Source organism: Haliaeetus leucocephalus, unplaced genomic scaffold, assembly GCF_000737465.1.
Source record: "Haliaeetus leucocephalus isolate CR32 unplaced genomic scaffold, Haliaeetus_leucocephalus-4.0 Scaffold252, whole genome shotgun sequence".
Classification (NCBI taxonomy): domain Eukaryota; kingdom Metazoa; phylum Chordata; class Aves; order Accipitriformes; family Accipitridae; genus Haliaeetus; species Haliaeetus leucocephalus.
The window spans coordinates 191,566-216,054 of record NW_010972688.1 but is presented as its reverse complement, the minus strand read 5'-3'; the positions used below and the strand labels follow the sequence as shown (position 1 = coordinate 216,054).

At 46.2% G+C, this 24,489-nt stretch overlaps 1 protein-coding gene across 1 annotated transcript in view; it reads right to left on the bottom strand.

Annotated features, from left to right (window-relative positions):
* Positions 1 to 21,708, bottom strand: part of GAS7 (growth arrest-specific 7) — a 65,658-nt gene extending 43,950 nt beyond the window's left edge. The window contains exons 1-2 of the mRNA XM_010568754.1: positions 21,676 to 21,708; positions 16,354 to 16,477 (exon numbers count right to left, since the gene is read on the bottom strand). Of these exons, the coding sequence (XP_010567056.1) occupies positions 16,354 to 16,477; positions 21,676 to 21,708 (157 nt within the window). The remainder of the gene's footprint in view (positions 1 to 16,353; positions 16,478 to 21,675) is intronic.
* Between the last annotated feature and the right edge of the window lie 2,781 nt (positions 21,709 to 24,489).

The window sequence follows — 24,489 nt, the reverse complement described above, 5'->3', positions numbered from 1 at the left end:
TGAATAATGTGAAGCTGTGCAGGCTGCACAGGTCTCTCTGACATGGATGAAGAACAGCAACAGAACACGTCCTTCCTCAATGCCACAAGAAGAAACCCTGCAAGCTTCTCCCAAACTGTTCCTGAAAATATGCAGAATTAGAAGTGATATTTGCAGTAGCGTAGAACAGGCCCCACAGTCTTACCTTATCTTTTTTGGATTCACTTTGCTCTTGCCAATAGCATGTAGGAATCACCCATACGTGCAGACAGTTTGCAAACCTCCTAGCCTTCCTTTGCTGCTCCACTGCATCTCCAGCAGGCTTTCAGCAAGGTTTGCAGTCTGTCCCTGGCTCCCCAAAATTCAAAGATTAGTTGGACCCGTGAGTTGAAGGGAGTGCAGACAGCCCTGCTTTGGAAACAGGTTTCCTTTAACAGTGCAATACTGCACTTGCCAGTCTAAACCTCCGGGCTGCTTGAAGCCACCGCGCTCCAGCTGGCTTTGAAATTGCTGTCAGTGCTCTCGCGCCTTATCTCCCCTTTCTGACTAAGATCTTCCCCACATTTGTGATGAATCAGAAAGGGTTTCATAGCACTTAATTTCTTGATATTGTGTGTGGGAGAAAACAGCCCAAAGGAAAGGCAGGGGGAGCGTGTGGGTTTGTGCATGTAAGGAGGGGAAATCACTTGCAATGCCCTGAAACTGGAGTAAACCATTCAAAACTTTAGAAGTAGAAGGAGTGGGTGAATGAGAGTACAATGAAAATGTTTTCCTCCTATTCCGTAGAGGACGTGTAGCACAAGGAGATTTTGTTTCATTGGAATGAAGAGGTCTCACCTCTCTGTCAGTTCACAGAACTGACTCCAGGCCAGAAGAGTCCTGGCTCTCCCCTCCTGGCCTCCTGCAGACCAGAGTCTGAGGACTCTCCTGAATCAGCACTGCAGCTCTTTCATCTTTGACCTCCAATGATTTGGTCCAGTAAGCCCTGCAGTACTGAACCCGGTATGAATCACCTATAGCAACATCAGCTCAAAAGGCCCAAACAGCCAGCCCATGCACAAGCCTCTGAACTGCAACACGGTCCTCTACACAGTGTCCTCACATTGCATTGCAAGGTCACACTCCTCCATGGGCCTCCCAGGACCCTGACCTTTACTTCCATCCTCATACCTAATGAAAAGAGACAAGAAAAGCAGGCAGAAGTGATATGCAAATCTCTCTGCACCTGCATGAAACATGAGATTCAATCTCACAAGTGCTGAAAGCAGAGCACCATGTAGTGCATGAACTAGTTCAGCAGGAGTTGCAGTGTCAGAACTGAAATCCAGCTCCATCCTACATGCAGTTCAATAAAAAAGAGACTGAGACTGCCACATGGGTTTTATCCTCAATCCTGAAACAGCGCCATGGAGACAGGTACCATCCAAGAGTTCTTGAAATCTTCTGTCCATGTGTTGATGGTAGAGGTGCTTGTTGCTACCTCAACAGCATGGGAAAAGCTGCTGACAGTAGTCCTTACCTGATCTTTCAAAATGAGCACTGCGACCTGTACCATGCCCCTCCTTTTGCAAACACCATGCGACAAAAGCGAGCCCTTCATTGCAGGTTTAGTAGTGATAATAATGCTATTTCCAGCACTTTCTGAGACACACTTTGTTTTCTAGCTTTTAGGCCACTTTACCGGGGCAGGTTTCTATACCACCCTTTAGCTAGGGCATCCTGTATCAGAGGCAAACTGTCAATGAAAAGTTTTATCTATACGAGATTAAGCATGTAATAAAAATATTTGTCATCTCTTAGGTGTCTGAACAGATGACTTACTCTTCCAGCTGCAGTTCATAAGTTTAGTTGGAGTAGGTGTTGACTGTAGCTCATAAGGTATGAAAGAAAAACCTCAATCCACAGACTAAATCCTTCCAAGCTCCTTAACTGACTCAGACAAATGGAAAAATATTAGGCAGAGGAAGTACTAGAGTAGGCCACGGTTATATTCCTTCCATCCACTGATCTCTTACTTTGGGTCTAACAAGTACTTCAGAAGAGGCAGGAATTGTCTGCAAGTGGTGAACTTCCTCACTGCTTTCCAGCATTGCAGTACTGGTTGTCTTCAAGGAGAGCGCCCTTCTAATGCACCTGGCTTTGTTGAGCCCCAGGCTGACACATGCACCCTGGCTCTCAGGGATGCGACAGGGTGTGCTGGGAAGCTGCACCAGGAATATGCCAGTCTAGCCAAACTACTGGGTCATCTCTCCCGAAGAAATGGCATGCTTTCAGCTCACTTTGAGGTTGCTTTCTAACAAGCAAAGATGAAATGTCTCATTTATTCTCTGGAAATAAAGAGTTCAAGATTTGGTAAAGGTTAGAGGTAAAGTTACAAAATGACCAACTGTTATTAATAGCCTTAGTGCCACCCTTAGCCAGATTCATTCCAAGCTGTGCTTGGGCTGCCAGGATAGATCCTACTCTGGAGAACTGGCCAGTCTCTGTATTCACCCAGTTCCCTTCCCCACTCACAACAGCATCAGTGAAAATGCAAATATCACTATGTGATCACAGGGTAGAAAATTCTCCTACTTAGTCTATTGTCATCCTCCAATTGCCCAGTGAAATGCAGCATTATTAAAATTGCTTTCATATTCTTCATTAAGGTCTAGCTTATGATGGTGCAGTAGGGAGGTTTCCTTTGCACCTGGTGCTTTTTAATTTAAGCCTTTTTATATGCCTACAACGCTTAAAAATTATGTCTTAGGAAAGAATAGTTGAGCTTGCGACATACTAATGTTATAGTGCTCTCAGCTTGGGCATTGCATAGAAGCTATAAGACATAAATGTAGTGAATGATGTATTTTAGGATGGAGAACCTCAAAACACACAGAAGTCCTTTGAGTTTCCAGGGGTACTCTCTGACCCAATGAGTGTCCTGATGACAAAGGTGTCGCATACAAGATGACCACAACCACTGTTACCATCTGCCCATGTTGTGCCAGACACTGTTCAAGACACAGCCTAGAGACAAGGCACAAGGAGGACGAAGACTTGTGGAGTTTCCGGCTGTGGATTCAAATGGGGCTTAGACATGTCAGCACTTAACCACCCAGACCGGGATGTTTTAGCAGATACTGCTTTGGTGCCCTGGGAAATTTACTTGCAAGACAAAGACAGCACCACGCTGGATGGAAAGAACCCAGCTGCTCACTAGCCATAGGATGTTTAAGGTCTGTAAGCACTCGGTTTGTGAGGGAAATGCAATGAGTTTATGGCGCTGAGTTTTCAGCTACTGTTTGGGAGCCGGGTAGAAAAGCACAATCTGTTGTTTCTGCTCTTCCTGGGGTCAGTAGGCAGGCTGCAGGTTGCAGTGGTTGCACAGCTGGACCAGAGACTTGCTTGGAGTTAGGAACTTCAGTGGAAGAAAGGCAAAGGGTAAATCAAGATAAGCAGGAAAGGGTACTCAGGAGGACAGAAACAGAAGAGCTGGCTGGTGGTACCAGGAGGATACTAAGTAATACATATTTTTTTCAGGCAGATCAAGAAGATTTTCCTAAAACTCTGAAGTGCTGGACTTGACATTCCTTTCAAGGAAACAACTGCTTGCAGCTACACATTTCAGGACTGCCTGAAAGTCCATGCCCCAGAACTTGCTGCTGCAGGTGGCATTTTATTAACGATTGTGATGATGAGAATATATGGACCTTAATTAGGATCAAAATAATGTGAAAGCAGAATTCCTGCTTTCCAGGAGACAGAAAGCTGTTCAGTAAATGGGAAGGACATAACACCACAGACAAGAAAAGCCTGGAAATAAGGACACACCATGTAAGGCTGACCTCAGCTGAGAATGCAAGATGGCAGCAAGCCACACACACACTTGTATCATAAGTATATGTCATCTTTAATGTGATGGACAAGGTAGCTGGAGTGCTATTGTTTGACTAATGCAAGAGGTATTACAGCTGCAGCACATCAGAAAATTTCTTCAGCATAATCAAATATTTTCCTGCTGAATCTACCACCCACGCACAGTTTTAAACCACTCCCAAAGACACTGAGCAACCATATGGTTAACCACATAGTAGCTGTGCATTCTGGGCACATGGTACTTTTGAACTCAGCATGGCAGTCTGATCCTAGGGCTCCCTTTTCAGAAAACACACCAAGGCCACCCCTGCCAAGCAGCCTACAGCAGTGCTATTTTCCTTGCTTTGGGCTCTGAAAATGCCAGCTAGAAGCCTGCTGCCAACCCCCCAAAACAACAGCAAGTAAATACACATAGTTATTTCACAGGGACTGTCAGGTAGGAGATATCCAGGGCAGAAATGATTTCACCTTACCTGCACCTGCCTCCAAAAGACCCATAGGTTGTCCAGATGTGCTCAGGGTTGAATGTAAATGTCAGCACTCTGTCTATTTGCCCTCTCTCCCAGGCAGGGTTTCTTCCTATTTAGTCTTCCCATCAGCTCATATACATGAAATGTTTTGAAAGCTTCACACACAGTGATTTTGCAACCCAGACCAGCCTGAGGACATTTATTTCTTGAAATTCCAGCAGAACAACAGAGCTTCTTGCTGACTTGCTGTAATGGTACCTGTCTTGGGAAGGGAATGGACAGGGATACCTCCCTACACAGCCAGGTGCAGGCAGTCTCAGCTGAATGAATGGTGAAATGGACACAGGCCCTGAGGGGCCAGTGGAGGTCTGCAGCACTTCACATAAACACTTACTGGCTTTTCTTCAGTAAGACCACACAAAACAACCCCTCGACTGAGTCACAGACAGAGTTGGAGGAGTGTGCATAAAGCACTGGGATATTTATCAAGCTGGGACTTGAGCCAGCTCACTTGAAATATGAAAGCCACAAGATAACTGGTTGTTTCTGGAGGCCTTATTTCATGTTTCTCCAAACAGGTCAACACCAGAGCTGACCTGTGAGCCCAAGGAAAGTGCAGGTGGACAGCTGGCCTGAAGGGATGGAACCCATCACTCTTTGCTGAGGTAAAACCAACAAAAAGGGCAACGCAGTTCTTTTGAGGAAGAAATAACAAAAGGCCTGTGTTCATATTTTTTCTGAAGCAAATAAGGGAATTCGCTGGGCAGCCAGGTTGATTCAGAAGAAGCATGGGAGCTGTGCACAAGGGTGTTTTACGCTCTCTCCAGTCCTCCTACACTTATTTCTCCCCTTGCCTGCAGACAGGACCCCTAAACCCATCCATCTTGCGATGTACAGACCCCTTTCTCCCTCAGTCCATCAGCTGACATCACCCACAGCTGCCCACACCCTCCCCATCCCCAGGAAGCAGAAGCAGCCATCCCTACAAACGCCTCTTGGCCACTGGGAAGGATCAGGCCAGAGAGGGGTGGGTTGCATACCATGCTCTTCCCATCCAGAGTCACAAGCTACAGCCCGGACTTCCTCTGCAGGGCAGCAGGAGCTTCAGGAGATGGGGACAAGGGGTTTGGGCTGCTTACACACTTCAAACAGCCAATTCTTCCCTTGGTGCACACAGTGGGTGTGGGACAACACAGACTGCACACGTGTCCTAGAGGGCTTGTTGTAGTGTGCAAGGTGCTGTGTGCCTGTGGGTAGTAATGCTGAGGCCCGAGAAACTGGGGAGGCACGGGCATGGAGATAGCCAAGCACTGGCTAAGAGGAGATTTTAATGTCTAAAACTTGATGGGTAAAAAAATCCAAGGCAGAGCAGTATTGTTCAAGGGCACAGTGACAGAGTGCTGAGGAACAGCCAATACTGCAGGTCTGGGAAGGACCTTCTCACCCTCAGAGTAACCACTCATCTCCCATTCATTGCTCCAACAGCAGAAAAGTATTTTCCCTCCATCTGCTGAGTCAAACCCATGAGTACTGCACACATAAATACAGTTTTTTCAGCTCAGACCTAGTAGTTTCTAGCACATAGAAAAGCTTTCTGTGGGGCTTACAGCTTTGTAGCACTGAGCTGCAGCTCTGGCCAGGTCTAAGCCACATGCTGTGGCTACCTTGAATGAGGCAAAGTGTGCTACCGAGAAGGTGTTCTCCTTCCTGAGACATCCCTGAAGCTGCACTTGCAGAGCTTGCCTTTCCTGCCAGCCCCCATGTGGCCTCTCAGGTTCTTCTTAGTACTTGTGCAATGAAGGTATATAAAAACATATTTCTTTCCTCAACCATTGCTATCCCAAAAGGTCATATTTCTGATATTTCTGATATTTCCTAAGCCCGTCAAGGCTTCCTGCCCCTGGGTAATTATTTTTGCCCTGGTCTGATTTGCAGAGCTGTTGGCCTGGCTTTCCAGCTCCTGTTACTTCAAGTAACCCCCATGAATACTGCAGCTTTTCAGACACCGAATCACCGCCAAAGTGCTGTCCCTCTGAAGTGTGAGTACACGTGCAGAAGTGTGTTTGTGTGCATGTGTGAACACGCCTGGGTATTTGCAACAGCTGTAGGAACCAAGTGTAGAAATGGGGTGTGGCATTTTACAGATGTCCTATGCATCCTACGCACTGTTGGGGAAGAAAGCCAGGGTGGATATTCTGGGTGTGAAGGGAGGTGTGCTCACCATATGATCTGATGGGAATAGATTGTTTCACTGTGCAGCCCTCTCTGTGCCTGCTGACACCATCATGGCTGCGTTCTGCTATGGAGTAGTAAGGGGCAGTAATCCCATGCAAGGAAACTGAGGACATTTTTTTAAGTTCCCCTTCAGTTCTAGGCTGTAAGCTCAGGTCCCCGGTGAGATTCACTACATCCAGCTTTACCTGTCTGTGGAGTCGGTATTGTCACCAAAGCTCTCCTTAGAGTCAATGAAGAGAGACTGGCACTTATAGGGTGTAGCTCACATTAGCTATTTTAGACACCTACATCAGGAAGACAATTGAGAGGTAAAGTTAATTATTTCTTTTCATGGATAAATGGTGAGACTGGAAGATCCCATTCAAATGGAGGTGTCCACCCTGCAGATGGTACCTCGTCAGGCAAATCAAACTGTGCCCTGCTCAGATGGCGATAGGGATGGTGAAACCTATCTAAGGGCACAGGAATGAGCACTCTAGAGGCCAGTCAGTGCTGCGGACTCTTGACTGGCAGCAGCCTGACAGCCATGCACTCCTTTGCACATGCTTCTTTCCAGTTTATCATCCTTGCTTGCTGGTGTCCTGATTCTAAACAGAAAGCGTGAACATGCACTTAACCCTCCAAATCCCAGGAGAGGTATCCGGACTGTCCTTCCAGACAGCACAGGACTCCTTGCACAGTTAATGATGCAAAACAAGGACCATGACTGCTACAGAGAAGGGTCTTCCAGGCATTTTAGAGTAGCTTGCCATCTCTCTCCTCTTTCTTATGTTTTGACATGACATGCTTGGATGTCTCTAGATGGTGCACAAGATAGATGCCGGGCATCCTGACTGTAATGTAATTGATGCAGACTCAACCTTTCTACAGCAGGCCAAACTGTGAAAACAAATTTTAGGTATATTGAAATTCTCTTAGGCTTCATTCTGCAGACCTCTTACAGGTCAGAGGCCTTTAAAACGTTTTCAGGATTGAGTCCAACCAGTTTCAAAGTATGATAAATGTGGAGTGTTTACCTGGTTGGGCCACCAAGTGGAGACAGACAGGAATGTGCTGTCTTTGTCGACTGGCTCATTTACCTGTGCAAATCTGTTTGTTCCATACAAAGTCACCCCAATTCTTTCATTACAGATTTTTCTAACATCTTTTTTCCACATAAGAACACTATCTCATAAATTCTATTTCTTTCCGGTTAAGAACCAATTCCCTTGTGCTTTTTATGTAAAGACAATGAAAATTAGATCACACAACACCACGAATGGTGGAAATACTATTATGGTCAGATAAGATTTACAGATAGCACAGGCTGATAATCACAATGTGGAAGGACACTAACCAATGGAAACAGCTGGCAATAATATCAATGCCTCACAACGGGGGAGGGTTCTGTTGTATTTTGAGGTTCAGAAGATGTTACTTGCCCCTAAAATCCCATTTACCCTCCCCAGGAATGGGAATGCATACTTGAGTTCCCATCTTTGAATAGCTCAAGCACCAAGAGCAAAAAACCTATTTAGTCCAAAAAAAAGGCTTCTGCACCATGTGAGGAAGGAAGCAAATGGTGAAGCAGAGATGGTGCAGTGGCAGGCATGTTCAGAAAGGCAATTTGTTGGATGGACCGGTCACCCAACACCTCCTGTTTTCAAGAGGAGGGAGCAGAACTACACAAAAGGTTCAGCCGGGGAGCAGCACAGAGCCCCACCACACCAAAACTTGTACAGCTTTTGCTTGCTGACCTTCTTCAAAGGTTGTGTCCCCTCCCTGCTCCCAGTCCCATGCACCCATCCCAGCAGACTGATTGCACGGTGCGGAGCCCACCAGCTGCTGCTGCCCTGCACGTTGCTGGCTAATCCTGCTTTTCCCTGAAGAGCAGAAAGGCAGGACTGTCCAGGGAGGAGCAGGATCTGTACCAAAGCATAGTGGGGATATTCAGCATAGGTGCATGTGGGTACACATGAAATGAAGCACAGTAAATGTTCCTCTGTATTCATATTAAGATTCTTTGACTTAGACAACCAGAAAAAGCAAACCAGCAGTTGAGTGACAACAGCCTAGTTGGATGTGACGTATGTAAAACTGTTGGGGAAACACAAAGATACCAAATAAAGAACAACTCCCATGTGAGTCCCAGGCATCTGTCATCCTCTGCATTGATAAATATTTTTCATATAGGTTAGGCTTTACAGACTGAAAAAACAGGCTTGACAGGGATTTCAGAAAGTCATTTTCTCCCTGCTGTGCCCCAAAGCAATGCCAACATGATTTTTCATGGTTTTGTGGAACCTGCTCTTAGAGACCTCTGGTGATACAGACTCCCAGGCAGCTCCTTACTCCCACACTTTACTATCTTAGAGAACTAGGAAGATTTAGAGTTGTCCTTGTTGCAACTGAAGTGTGTTACTGTGTCTTTTAGTGATGACAGGCATTGCAAACAGTCTTCTCTGCAACAGCATTTTATGCACTTGAAGCCTACTTTCATGTCCACAGCCACGTCTTTGCCTTCTTAGGGCAGACAGCCCCAATCTCTTAACATTTGCCCACAGGCCATGTTTTCCACATCTCCTATCATTCTTGCTACTCTCTTCTGGGCTTTATCCAACTGGCTCACATCTTTCCTGAAGTGTAGAGTCCAAACAAGATAAAATATTCCAGCTGAGGCTTTATAATTTCCTTGTAAAGTTGGAGGCTTACTTCATGCCTCACAAACATTCCTATTTATACAACGGAAAATGCTGGCTGGTTTTGTACTAGCACAAAACTGCTGGCTCACACTCAGTTTTAGATCCTCCAGAGCCCCTACATCTTTGTCTCTAAACTGCTCCATTGGCTTTGTCACTTAATTATTTCTGATGAAATCTCCAAAGTGCATCTTTATTGAACAGCATCCTACTCTTCCAGTGTGTGCCCTCAGCTGCAGGACGATTGTGAATTCTGAGCCTGTTCTGTGCAGCACACCATGTTCTCTCCCAGCTTCAGTTAAAGCTGACGTTTGAGTAAGTACTCTCAATGTCAACATGACATTCATTACTGGAAATACTGACTAGAACGAAGCCTCGGGCAGATCCCTGCAGGATTTCCTTCGGTACAAACTTCCCTTTGACAAGGGACCATTGATTACCATGCTCTGAGTATGATCTGCTAAGCAGTTTTGCACTATCTTATTGTAATTTCACTATGGTCCCCTTGCCCTTTAGTTTGTTTTCCCTCTAGCCAGTTTTCAAACAGCCTTTGCTGCTTTTAAGACCTGTCTTCCTGTAAATGAGCTGCTTTTCCTGCATGCAGGGACTCTGCTGACAGACCTGCCCTGCCTGGAGGCTGTATAAATGTTTAGCCACAGTCCTACCACATGAGAGGGCATGTACCTCCTCCTACCACTGCTTGTCAATGATGGAAGCGCTAAAACTGCCATGAACCTGCCAAGAAAGCCCGCTGTTGCTAGTACCCACCTTCAGAAAGGTGGTGGGTGCTAGCCAGGCCCCAGAGTGGGGTGGGGGATGCTCTGTTGTGCTCTTACCCGACCCAGGGCTCAGCCACAGCCCTGAGCTTGGTGAATACCCTCACCCCCCTCTGGGATATGCCTCCCGCTGACTGAGAGGGCAACTGGTTGGGCACACAGGACAGCTGGAGTGCTGCAAGAGAATGACATGTCACTCAGAGGATGTCCAAATACAACATTTAAAAGAACAGACAGTGAACCCAGTGCCTGGAGCTTCCACGTATGCTTAGCATACGGCTGAGATAAGTGACTGTCTTCTACCTCATGCATGATGGAAGGGACAACCAAAGGGAGGATGCATGATAGCAATGCCTAAGGGATGTGTTACACGTATAAAAAGAAAGCAAGAGCATGGATTTGTGGGCTTCAGGCTATCGGAGACCTTGCAGAGCGCTGTTCAACCAAAAATGCAGTGCTACATTTGCTACCTAGCATCAGCCCTGAAGGAAAAACCACAACGTAGTACTTTAGTAATTAGCTGAGTTTAGTGGCAGGCCAAGTCTGGGTACCTCTGGACTCTGGAAAAGGTAGGATGAGAAACAGCTCTTGCAGCAGTACGCTGTTGGCGGAGGCTCAGCAGCTGCATCCTTGGATGGAAGCAGCTGCACAGGGTCCCCAGGGTGCACACAGCACACAGGCAAGGCAGAGCTTGAAGAAACTGCTAGCAGGGCTCCACTTGGTGAAAGCTGAGTATACTCCTGGATCTGTGTGTCATGGAGAGGAGCTTGCCATTCCTTCCACTCACTTTCTGGCTACTTCTTCTCCCAGATCACTACCTATGAAAGCATCTCCCACTCTGTCCACTGAACAGCTCTCTGCTTCTTCTAGTTATTATTAGTTTCTCCTCTCAAATTTCTGCATACTTGAGTAGAAGTAGATAGCCTGTTGCCTCTACTTCAGCTCCACTGCCTGGCTCAGCCCCACTGGGTAAGAGAAGCACAGAGCAAATAATACAGAAAAGCTTCCATAGGAGGGATATTCTAAGTAATTTAAAATAAGAGGGGGAAAAAATGCATAAAACCCAGTCTCCACAGCAGCCAGAGAGACCTGCTGTAAGCTAGAAGAATAACCAGTCATATTTATTCTCTCTGAAACCATTTGTTCTCTCAGAAAGCAGAGCTCAGACTGTGGTTGAGATATAGAAATCCCTTCTTGGATTCAAAAATTTCAAGGAAGGAAAAAAAGGCTACATAAAGTACCATCCACTATAACAAAGCTGAAGTTGTACAGTCCCTTTAGACAATTTGGTGCTTCAGCACCTGGAGAAGACACCCTTGATTTGGCATGGTAATTCTGATCCACACCCAGATTCTGCACCTGGAAATGGAAGGAAGCTCCGCAGAGCATTTCAGAGGAGCCTGGGAGGGAACCTACCTTTGGTCAATGACAGATAGCAACCACAGAGCCTTTCAAGGACAATTTCATGTTTCTTCCTGTTGAATAGGAAGCTTTGTAGATCCTGGTAGCAGGAGACATGAGACATACACAGGGACACGCCTAAACTGCTCTGAAGTCAGAACCTCCTTCCACTTTGGGACTGAAAACTGAAGTCCTCTCTGACAGAAGGCTCCAAATGGAGAAGAAAAACTCATTTTTCAGTGCAGCCCAGTGTAACAAGGTCCCTGGAAAGTATGTGTCCTGGTGTTTTGCTGCATGTCAGAGGGCCCACCCCTCTTGGTGCCAGCTCTCCACCTAATCCATGCAGCAGAACGCCCTTGGAGGGCTGAGTAGACAGTATACTGGCTGAGGTCCCCCAGCTGAAACATCTACCATAACCTTCAGTGAACAGTGCCTTGCTGTTATCTAAGTTGTCTTAAACTCACCTTCCAGTGCAGCTATGTTAATGTACAATTCTAATAAAATACTTTATTCACAACATCTAATTTCAGCAAAGTACGTACAGATGCTTGTGAAAGACAGAAGTGAAAAAAAAAGAGAAAACCACGATTAAACCACTTAGACTAAAAATAACCAGAAAGTTCTTTCTCATTCCCTTATCGCTCTGAATTGCTATCTTCTCCTGGCAGGCTGCTACACAGAGTTCCTTTCTCCAAGCATACCTTTTGCTTTGTTGCATCTGTTAAGGAGAGCCCTCCTTGAGAAAGTCTGTATCACAATGTACACTGATTGGACAGCTCTGAGAAGCTTTTTGGCTCCGGGAAGGCTCCTTCCCAAGCCCTTTGAAGGAGGTTCAGACAGATTTAATCTTTCACTCTGAATCTCACAGTAGTTATTCTTTGTCCAGGAGATAGTTTGGACATTTGTCTTCATTAAAATAAGGACTGCTTCACTCCCTTGGAGATGCAAATATTTCTTCCTCAGATGGGTGGCACCTACTCTGTTTGACTGACTGATTAACACTTTGTTGCCTTTTCTTCCCTCTAGTGACTCACTGGCATGTTTAACTATGAAATGTATCTCACACAGAATCTTGTATTTTGTAATAGTCTGTACATTAGCAAGTATACTTGTTGCACCCACCTATATGGGATTAATACATGTAGAGCACTGCTGGCATTTGGCTAAGACCAGACACAAAAGTAGTTGGGTGGGTAACCTCCAGCATCTTTCTCTTGTAGGCAGACTCAACATCTAGATTCTGCTGCGCTGCATGGACAGATCCCAGAGCTGTTACTTCCCATGCTATGCTACATTCTAAAAGAGCCTACATTTCATCAACCCCACTGAAGCTGGACTTCTGTCCAGCAAGGAGAAGTTATCAGTACAGTTCGTCAGGATGTGCAGTGCCCTAGCAAGAGAAGTGCTCATGCCTCTCCTGAGAGGCACTATTGCCATCAGCACCCAAAGCAGTATTCCCTGACCCTTCACAGTCTCCTGCTGCATGTGTGGGGCATGAGAAAAATCATCATTTCAGACAGTCTCAGCTGTGGAATCAGAGGGGAAAGACCATGGGACAGCAATGTGCACAGGGTCTACAGTATTCCCTGATGGGTTAGCAATGTCCCTTCTCTTTCAGCTGAGACCAGATGTACATTCTAGCAATAGCTCTCCCCCCTACAGTGGTTTTACAGCAAGTCAACATGCAGTCAGCCAGCCACATTGTGAGTCACTGTGTGGAAGCTGCTGAACACCCAGACTTCCCCGTGGTAGAAAAAAAATTGAGAGTATTTGTGAAGAATGTGGAGGAGTTCTTGAAACACTTTCTGATCATCCATCTCAGTAAAGAGATGACTGGTCCCTGGGAGATCTGAGAAATGGTTATGACCTTACAAACCAAGAGTTTTCCATCAACTGCTGTTGGTGGATAATGGTGAGCAGGAGACCTTTAACTAGATGGATCAGACTGAAGGCCAACCAGCTAGCTTCCACTGACCTCTGAGTTACCATGTTTGTGCACTAAACAGTAGTATATCTCTCTCAAAAGCTCCAGCATACTTTCATCATCTGGGGATAGCTATGATAAAGAGAGAGTGACCTAGGAGTACATCTACACAAATAAGACCTTGACAGAGAAGAGACCTAGCTCCTGCTGCAGAAACAACGGTGCTACAGAGGCAAAGCAGGAAGGAGGCCCATGAAACCCTGTGACAGGGATGTATACTGGCACCATGTCCCCATGACAAACACTGCCAATGTTTATCTTGATACGCCCAACAGCAGCTGCAGCAATGACAGGACAAATAAGCAGCTAAGACAAGGCAGCAGGTGCAGTCAGTGAGCTGTCCAGTCTATGAGACTTGCACTAAACCTTACCCACACCAATGCAGCTCTACCATAGGAAAGATGGGGACTGCAGTTTTATAGCATATTGCCTTTGACTTATCATATGGCTCAAAGCCAAAGAATACTTCCTGAGTGTCAAGGTGCAATCCCACTGTTAAAACAGCAAGCCTTGCATTCCAAACGTAACTTCATGGTGACTGCATGGCTCAGCAGGTCCGACTTTGCAGCACAGTCAAGGAAGAAAGTGCATATTCAACAGGAGACTGGACAATCTGCCTATGGATAGTCCTGCACTACCAGTTTTGCAGGGACAAAGGTCAGAGCCGATTAGTCAGATTAAATCAAAACAGTGTCCAGACAGCTGCTCATGCCAGGGCTGGATAAGGCTTCATCGCATACTTCAACAGAAAGGCCTGGAGGTTGCATTCAGCTTCTGCTTTGTCTGAGGCCTAGATGACACCACAGGTGACACTTTTTTGGCACATAATCCACTTTAAGGAAGCACAGGCATTTGGGATGTGAATCTGATAGTGCAATATAACCCAACTAGAGCAAAAATACTCCCAAGCAATATCATCAAACCGATAAACGGGCAACAAGCAGTATCTACACAGCTAGAAGACTTTCAGGCAGCAGCATATTCTAACTGAGCAGGCTGAGAGAAACTGAGCTTGCCAGGAACACCAGCTAAGCTGGAGGAGTGGAGGGGCCAGTGTGCCCCTGTACATGCTGCAGGAGAATCCTGTTGTCTCACAGAAGGCTATAGCCCCCATGGAAGGTGCGGGAGGCTCAGAAATGCATGATACTTGAGTTCAGCACAAGAAACAAGAGCAAGCCTAACTTCAAAGCCAGTTGGGCTTAGGACCACTCTGGTGAGGAGCTTTCTCATCTAAACAGAACTTGAATCAGTGCTCCCTAAAGCAAGGACCAGAACACAGAAATCCCACTTCTACCCTCTCTTTTATTCTGCTATTCTGAGAACCATATTTCTTGCTGCATAGCAATCCCATTGCAGTAGCTGAGAGCACAACCATAGGTGGTTTGGGCATTCTCCTGAGAAAGACTGGTTAGAAGTGACCTCTGGAAGTCTCCAGCCCAGCTACTCACTCTGAGCAGGATCACTGCTAACAACAGATCAGGTCAGCTACAGCTTTGTCTAGACAGGTTCTGAGATCTCCCAAAGATGGAGATTCCAGTACCTCCCTGGTCAGCCTGTGCCAGCGCTATCCTGCCTTCCTAGAGAAAATCGTTTTCCTGATTTCTGACCTGGACCTACCAAGCAGGATGTGACTATTGGCTCTTGTTACATTGCCTGTAACTTTTGTGAGGAAAGTAAAAAGCTGCCTGACATTATGAGGAAACTGAGTCCAGGCCATCTACCTTTCTGTAGTAGGGTTCCTGTGACAAGAGCTTTTATCACAGAAAAAACAGGCTCTGCCTCTTATTGGTTTATCTGACCTCAACCCAGTGCATGTGAGTGAGGGTCCATCGCCATGATGGCTCAGGACTGAGTCTAATCACCTCCTCGCCCAGCCCTGAATTGCAGTGGGGATGGGGTATCTAACTCCTACTGATCTCCCCAGCCATGCAGGGGATGCTGCCCATGAGCCAGAGCTGACTATGCTTGAAAATGAAGGCAGTGTTTAATGGTAATGTGCCTTCTGGAGGATCTTATGAGATGTCAGTGCATAAAACTCAGGTACATAATGACTTGGCCATGTTCTAGGCCAAAGGCCTCTGAAATAAAACACATCAGTCCCTGAATGACTGAGGTGCGTTGTGACAGCCCATGGCTCTCCTTGCACTCACAGTGAGTCAGAAAGAGAAATGCCAGTGGTCATTCCTGATGGCTTTGACTCCATTGTGAACAAGGTGAACTCCTGCTGTCCTCTCTTCCCTTGTCATTCTGTCATTCTTTCTGCTAAAGAAATCTGGTTTTGCTGGCCACAAGTCCCTGTTTTGCAATGCTGTTGTGAGCTCATGATGAGAAAAGCAGGTAGACAGAGTCTTAAGCTGGCAGTGGTACAAGTTTGACAGGTCTTGAGCAGCTGATAAGATCTTGAGTTGTCTGCTTCTCTACTAGCACAACAGTGAGTAAAATATACAAATGTAGACTGAAAATTCTGACTTTAATTTCCCATTACATGTGTTTTTCTTCCCTCGTCTCCAAGGGCAAGCTGACTCTGACTTGAGCAACTTTTCAATTAACTATTTCTGTTTTTCCCTAACAGTGCTTTAGTGATACCTGACAGTCTATCAAACTACTTTACATATATGTACATATACAGACATATATATTGCCAGCTAAAGTGAAAGGAAATAAGGAATGTGATAAAAATTATATCCTTAATGGTGTTTTATATTCTAAAACACTTATGGCAGGGGTGTTTCTACTTTACATTCTCTGTCTTTTGTAAAAGCTTCAGATGTCTTCTAATGGCCAGAATTAAGATGACAGAGGACCAGAAGACTAAATCTTCTTGTAATTATTTTCTTTCATATGGTGGCAGGGTCATATTAATTCCTTTGACTCTGGGTCTACTTTGTCATCAAAATCAACATGACAGACAATTTCCTGAAACAGATCTGCACTGCTAGGGTGACACATTTACTGGAGCCCCCACCCCCACTTACCATTCGTGAAGGTGTTCACATAGTACCTTCGGCCCTGAGGAGACATATAGCTCTGCCAGCCAGGGGGAAGATGGCCATTCAAGGTATCTTCTCCTGTCTGAGGAGTTGCCTTTCTGGGTTTCTGCTGAGAAAAGAAAAAAACCCCAACCTATTAAGTCAATATCTAGACAATGTAAAGTCTAACCAGACACACGTCTGGAACGGGACCATGTGGTTTGGCATTCTAGAGACTGCAATACACCCAAAGACTTTCAGTCCATTTCTCCCCTCATCTGTGCTAGCTTCATCCAGAACATGAAGCAATCTTCCCTTGGAGCACTGGCTACACAGAACATCCTTTGGGAGAGAAATGAAACTCCTCTGTATTTGATGTCCCATGAGCACCTGGACCTGTCCAAGAAAATGACTCATTAAGCAGTAAAATGCAAAGCATAAAATAATCAAGTGTCTGAGAAAGAAAGGCATGCATCTGTCACTCACTTACTTTCATGTGGATATACTGGTGGGTCAAAGCACTGGTCATGGAGGTGCTGCCCCGATTTAATTTACAGGGGCACCATCACCTTCAGACATTTTCAAGAAGAAACACTGCAGAGCCATGTCACCTATACAAGTAGTGTACTGAAGTAAATTTATCAGTATGCTGATTATATACTAATAATGCATGTAATTAGTAATGCATACATTACTGATCTAGATGTAATCTGGATCCATATCATCCAGATAGAGGATCATTAGGATTCAGATTACTAGATGAGCGTCATGCTGACACCTGCTCTCCAGGGACACACACAGAACTGCTATCAGGGTTCAAGTGCCACCTCAGCCGTACATCTCTTCACCAACTCAGTTGCAAGCCTCAGTACAGATTCAGGGTGCAAAGAAAAGAAAGAGGTGAAGCTGCAAGTAATTGCCCACACTACATTGCATCACCTGGGCTATTTTCCTCTTCCAAGTAGCTCTGGTGGTTCCTTGGTAGCAGCTGCTTGATGTGAGACTGGCAAAGAGGGCTTCATACCAAAGGAGGCATGAACCCTGTCTGATCCTTTCAATCAGGAACACTGAATATGGCAAAGGTAGAGATACGATGCATTGCCAAAGATTGCCAGTTGCAGCCCTACAGGTGTGTGGCAATGAACCCAACAGCCTCCTCCTGGCTCACACCCAGAGAGCTCCGCTTTGCCTTTCCACATTCCCTAAGGCAAACCAGGCATGCGATGTACTCATTTTTTGTTTGTTTGTTTGCATTGCCTTCAAAGGAAGAAAAACAAAAGAACAAGGAAAAATGTGTGCAATGGAATTATTTATCCCATGAAAGCTAATCTCTATCCAGGAAATGCCTTCTGACATGGTGGGAGACAGGTCTGAAGTGACTGCACTAGATTCACAAACAGCCATGTCCAAGGGACAGGCAGTTTCAGCATCCAGCTGCATATAATGTTCAAACATTGACAGACATATGAACAGTACCATCAGAAAACTGTGTGATGTGTCCTTCTCCTATACATTCAGTCTCTGAGTGAAATTCCAACTCTCTTCCAACCCAGAATAAAAGGGACATTTAACGATTTTGGAGCCAAAAGTCTATTTTATGTTTCTTTTCAGTTTCAGAAAACTCTGATTACAATGGCTCTCAAGAGGCACTGAACTTGAGAATGATCTTGTGTTCGTGCCTCAACAAGCGTGCTTGCACAGACAGGTCACAGGCTGCAAGGCAGCCATATGGACCCAAGACCAGTGTGAGATGAATACTGCCTGACCGCTGCAGCACAGATGGAGCCTATGCTGGTTCAGATTTTAGTTCCTCTCCTTGAGCAGAAATACAGACTGGGAGACTCAGCTAGCCCAACATGAACTGAACAATTTAGCTTGGGAGATATGAAGGGACTATACCAGGTGTATGACTCAAATCTCATGCTCTGCATGCCTATGGCTAGCAGGGTGGTATGCAGAATTAATCAGTAGGATCTCTGCCATCTATTCTGTTTCTGCTCTCTAAGGTTTAATCAAATCAATTTACAGTTCCATTCACCCTGCTGTACATGTGAGAAAGCAGAAGCTTTCACAGTTTGCGTTACTTTTTTTTTGCTGAACTCAGCTAACAATGCAAATGAAAACTTCTCTTACACATTAGCCTGCCCAAAGGCACATGTTCTTATTATTGTTAGTGTTATTCTATTGCCTAGAAATGCACTAAATGAAATTCTTGTCTTAGTGAAGCTAGGGTTCTAGCCTGTTCTGTGATCACAGGGGCAGGACCTCTCCATACAGGCCACCAAAACATCTGTTTCATATAGCTTTCCATGAAAGCTTTGCATCCTACTAATGAAAACATGACAGAAAAATTAAGCTATCCCAGTTTTACTGTTGGGTGATCGGAGTTCTTCTCCAACATGATATGGGTGTTTACAGAAGTGTCTTGTTTCACTATGCAATGCGACTTCTAACGTGGCTCCAGCAACCACGTACTCATTTCCAGTTCTTTACAGCCACATGCTGGCACCACCAGAAACTTGCTCACACAGCCCTGAAACCTGCCCTAATAGCCCTAATATCCAGCGTCATCCTTTTGTTTGGTTTTACTCTCAGTCAAGACTGAAAATAAGCCTGCAGGCTTCCCAGGCATGACGTCCCTGGAAGCATTGCGTTGCTTGTGCAGGTGATGCAGACCAGTGGACTGGTGTATGGCACTGACACATACTTTTATCACATGGACCTTATAAAGAAAAGCTGTTTTGTGCAAGCTTCCTTTTGGTTCTGTTCAGCTCCTGTGATCTGCCATGCAGGGGAGCTTTTCCATCTCACATCTCTCTCAGACACCCCTCTCTACAGTTTCACCTAATGTAATGAAACACTGGGAAGAAAAAACTATTGAAAAGAGTATGTCTGACCAGTGAAGTCACCCCAGTAATTACAATAACAACTAAGAAGAATGCTGGTTGATTTCTGTGTCCAGGACTACCTCCTGAGGGGCTGTCCTTGCACTTTACCCATACATAGTCCTTGTCCAAAACACAGGTCGGTCTGGTGAGAAAGCCAGGGCTAAAAAGCATTCAGAGGTTCAGGATCAAGTAACATACGCAGAGAAGGTCAGATCAGAAGAGAAAGCTATTTTTTGAACCACAAAACCGGTCTCTCTCCCAGCATATTCCAAGGGATAGCACAGAGAGCTGGGACAAATCCTGGGACAGCTCCTGAACTCTTTCCATCACAGGGTTAATGGTCCCCCATTATTGTTTGCAAAAGCATGCTGAAGAAAAAATAAATTCCGGAGTGTAGGAGTGTACCAGCTCTTGAAAAATTTGGCAGCAGGTTGGGTCCCTTAGACTCACTGCACAGATCTCTGGCCTTGAAGAAAACAAAGTTACACCAGACTATCTCTGCTGTGCATGTTCACCCCATAAAGCGGTATTTGGGATAATCCAACCGTGGGTTCTGTTCCAGAATCTAAAAGGTACAGAATTTCACACATTTTTACTGCACACTTGGTATTTCTGTCCTTAACACCTTCTTTCTCTTCTGGAACAGAAGTCCTATCCATTCCCACTACCCCTCTTTTTTAATATGGTCCTCTAGTATCCCATGTACCAAGTAGGTCAAGACTAGGTTCAGCTCACTTCAGGGGCCCATGGTATTACTTCATTTCACACAGTCAGCACCAGTAGCCTGCAAGGACAGATACCGCAGGTTTGCTTAAGGGAAGCTCTGCAATTGCTCCAACATCCTTTGAGTCACTTTTTCAGTGTTGCTTCAGGTCTCCCTGATGGACTACAGGAAAAGCAGAGGTCTTTTACAGACAGGTGCCATGGCTGTATTCTTAAACAAAGGCTACGCCAAGAGACAGATGTGGACAGTATAGAGCAGATACCAGCAAATGTTGGATGGAAAAAGTTTAAAGACTAAAGTTAAGTCAATGTTTTAGCTATAGTCTCTGCCAAAATGCGTATCACTTCAAAAAAGCACACAAGCATTATGTTTTGCAGTTGCCAATTCTATTTTTGAGTTACTAATATTTCTACCTTTGCTTCCGATTTTGCCAATGAAGAAGTGTTGCAAGCAGTAGTCCCTATCAGTGATGGTCAAGAGGACTGAATGTAAGGGAAACCCCAGCATTGCCAAATGCAGAAGTTCTTGTAAACAATGGGGCAATGGTTTGCTTGCATGTGCATGGAGTATGGATGTGTGGATCTCATCCTTTTGTTTTACAGAGGAATGTGATCCTAAACAGCAGCTCACTATTGGGCAGGACTTTATCCCCCCATGGAGACTGCAGAGGAAGATCATCTGGGTGTTGGGACCACTTCTGTATTAGAGCCCCTAACTGGTCCCAGAGCAATCCACTCCCACATACACTTGAACTCCCACTCCTATAGCAGCTCTGCTCGAAACTGATACTCTATGGGTGAAAGAGGAACTGAAAATGGCACAGGGGAGGAATTGAAGAAGAAATGAAACTTGGCTTCATCCAGGTTTCCTCACCACCCTATGCTTATTGAAGCAAAGATACCAGGAGGCTCTGGCACAGATGGTGTGGGGCAGTAGCACATGGGGCTGGGCTCTATAACGCATCACAGATTAAGTACCTCATAGTTTTGGCACACTCAGCCATGCATCCTTTCAGAAATGAGAATGCCATGGAGGCCATAGTGGCAGTACATCTTCCCTTCTCTGCCAAAACAGGAGGTCTGAGTAAGAGGAGAGACATTGTCACTCTATTTTTCTTAGCAGACACAACCCTGTCCTAGCCAGGCCCTCTGTAGTCCCTTCCTCTAGCATCAGCACAGCTAAACGGGAACCATTCTTGCACACCCATACGGGAGAAGTTTGGGCTAACCTGGCATCTAATGATAGGCATTCCTGCTGAGGAGGCAAGACAGAGAAGGGGGCCAGGAGGCAGCACAGAGATGGGAAGCAGCCAGTGGATGGTGTTCAAGAGCCCAGCGCCACAGCTGGCGCAGCACCACGAGGCAGGCTTCAAACCTCTCCCAAATCCAGCACTGACCAGGACACACCCTGTGCCTAGCCACATCACAGGAAAAGTGAGACACTTCTGCTTGCACACCTCTTCCTTAGATGACTCAGCAAGACTGTGCTATTACTTTGACCTCTTGTTCCTACTTTTAGAATTATTGCCAGGATAGTTTATGAGAATGGCAATTCACAACAGAGGACTGTCTACATGGAGAGGGTGTTTCAATATCAGCAGAGAGCATTACGAACCAACAAAAACAGAACAGCAGTGACTGGAAGTTGAAACTAGACAGGCTCAGATTGAAAAGAATCTGCCAGTCATTAGGATAAGTATCGACTGGAATGGCTTACCAGGGGGCTGTGCACTTCTTGTAGTTTCTCCATCAAGATTAAGTGCCTCTTTCTAGAAGATCTGCTCTATTCCAATCAGAGAAAAAGACAGGACCCTGAAACCCCTGACCCAGCGGTGCAGAAGCTTGGGCTGGGTGGGCTAGGAATCCTGTCTGCCTTCCAAGTCTTGCAACTCCGGCAGTGCCTTTGAGCTGAGAGAAACACGCCACTCCCCTCACTGTCATTTCTGGGAGTGTCACCAGCCGCTGCATGGTGGTGGACAGGCAGATCTGGACCTGAAAAGGATGTCTGCAACACACCGTTGAGGAAACAGGAAACAATGTGAGCAGAGCAGAGAACGTGTGACCCCAGTGAAATCCTCCTGCATCTGTATTTGCTGCCTGGAAAAGGGATCAAAGTATCTCTCGAAACATTCAAAACCACGAACACAAGCACTTCCCTCCTACGAGATTTCCTAGGATCGGAAGTCCATATAGCAGGGGTACATGCAGGGGTCAACAAGAGCCAGCCACCCAACAGGCCTCTTTCTCCATGACAAGTGATAGTTTTGATTTGATGTGTTGAGAAACACAGGGACAGGATTCTCCTGATATGTGCACAGCAGAAAGGAACCAGAAATGAGCAGCAAATGCAAAATGCATCTCTAAGCAGAGAAGGCACTGGAGCTCTTCAGCACCAAACCATGCACCAGAGAGCTAGCAAAGGCAAGCATATGAATTAAGAGAAGATCTATGGGGTTAACCCACCTAGTCCAGGACATCAGCACTGACAAGAGGCAGAAGGATGTGCTTTTTAGGGCAGAGCACATGAACCTGACCATTACCTGTGGCCCATTTTCCCCACATCCACAGGCATTGGGTTAGGGATGCCAGGGAGAGGAGGACAACCAGTGTGGGCAGGACAGCCACCCCGCAGCATCACAACCTACCCAGAGATGACACTCTTGACCAAGGAACAGTGTTTAATCTGTGCACTGTTAAGCACAGATTGTCTAGAAGCATGTCTGAAGAGAATGACAACTGGATCAGACATCCTGGATGCTCCATGTAAAAAGGAGCACCAGCTCTGCCCTGCACGTTGAAGCCCTGACACTTGCTGTCTAACTGAGCCAGCTCAGAAAAAGGGCACCACGTCCAGCAGGGAGGCAGTGGGGGTGCTTCTCCCACTCCACCTCTTCTGACTTCCTGACTATTTTGTTCTTTTCTTTCTCGCTTTTCTTGGTCAAGTTAGTAGCCCAACTCATCCTATTCCTTTAGAAGAACACCTGGCAATGGGAACCCCTCCCAGTGGTGGAAAAAAAGAAAGCCAAAAGGGGTTTTACACAGCAAAGTGAGGCAACAGGGAGTGAAGGGCCCGCACACATCAGTCTATCCCATGCTGACTGACCCCTTGAGACAAGTTCAGCCTTGCTCAACAGAGGAAAATCACTTCCCATTTTCAAACTGCAGGAAATCCCCATTCCCCTTCAAAGAGGGATCCTAGGGAGGAAACATCTGTGCGCTTAGAAGCCTGAGCTCCCTGAAGCTGTGCTCGCACTGTGCTCCAGCAGAGTACAGCCCACGGGCTCTCTGAATACACAACCCAAGGTAAAACAAAACAATTCCAAAACCACAAATGCAGGCCCTGAGCAACCTGATCTAACTCCAAACAGGGGGTTGGACCAGAGACTTCCAGAAGTCCCTTCTAATTTAAATTCTTCTATGATTTTATGATCCTATTTCAACAGAGCATGCAGCCTTGGAGCAACTGAAGGGGATGCCTCTTAGGTTTGAATTAAATGCAGTGTCAGTAGTCTTACCTGCTGTTGCTCTTGCTCAGTCACACTGCACTTCTGCTGCAGACCCAGCAGCACAAAGAAAGGCTACAGAGTCCAGCTAAACAGCTCCCCTGCAGTGTCCTGCCCAGTGCTGGAGGATCACTGGTGACAGAAAGCTGGACAAAACGTGCAGGGGAAACTCCCTGCAAGAAGCAATGCAAGGACACAGCAAGGGAAAACTGCCACAACATGAACCTGCACCAGAACAGCCCGCTGTTCTGTGGGGAAAAGCTTGCCCTGTGCTGACATTACTCAGTTTATGTTCTGTCTAACTGCAGTTTTCATAAATACCTAACTCGGCAAAGGTGTGTGTCTGCCCAAGGGTATGAAGCAGAAGTAAGGCAGACATGGTGCAGTCAAAGAAGTGGGGTCTGTGTTTGAACACAGTTGATGCTGCAAACAGGATTGTTAGTGAGAGAAGTCCACAGAAGAACCTTGGCAGCAGGGATGCCTACACCAACACTCATGTCCATCCCAAGTTTGGCATGAAGATACCAGCACTGAGAAGTGCCTGGCAGACCCTCCCCAGGCTGGGCACAGGCATGCCCGCACCAACGTGCACCCTTGCAGAGGGGAATGCCTGGGGCACCTCTGAACCCCTCCGCCATTACCCGCAGCCTCTTTCTCTCTAGTACTTTGAGTCATTCTGTATTTTGTTCATTTTTATGCAATCTTTCTTGCTCAACATTTGGTTTCCATGGAGTCACATACACTGTGTGAAACACATTTATATTTAGAAAGTGGAACGGGTCATATGACCTGTCCCGGTTGTCATAGCAACCAGCACAGCTCCCGGTCGGCTGAATGTGATGGCACATGGCTGCTGGGGACAAGTCGCCCTCCCTGGGTGGCCCTGCGGGCACCGCCTCTGCAGCAGAAACGCAGCAAGACACTGCCAATGCCACTGCCCCTCCAGCCCCCACAGCCCGGCCCGTGGCATTCCTCGTCTTTGGGCACCATGCCTCCTCTCTGGCCACCTTCTGCAACACCAGCCCTCC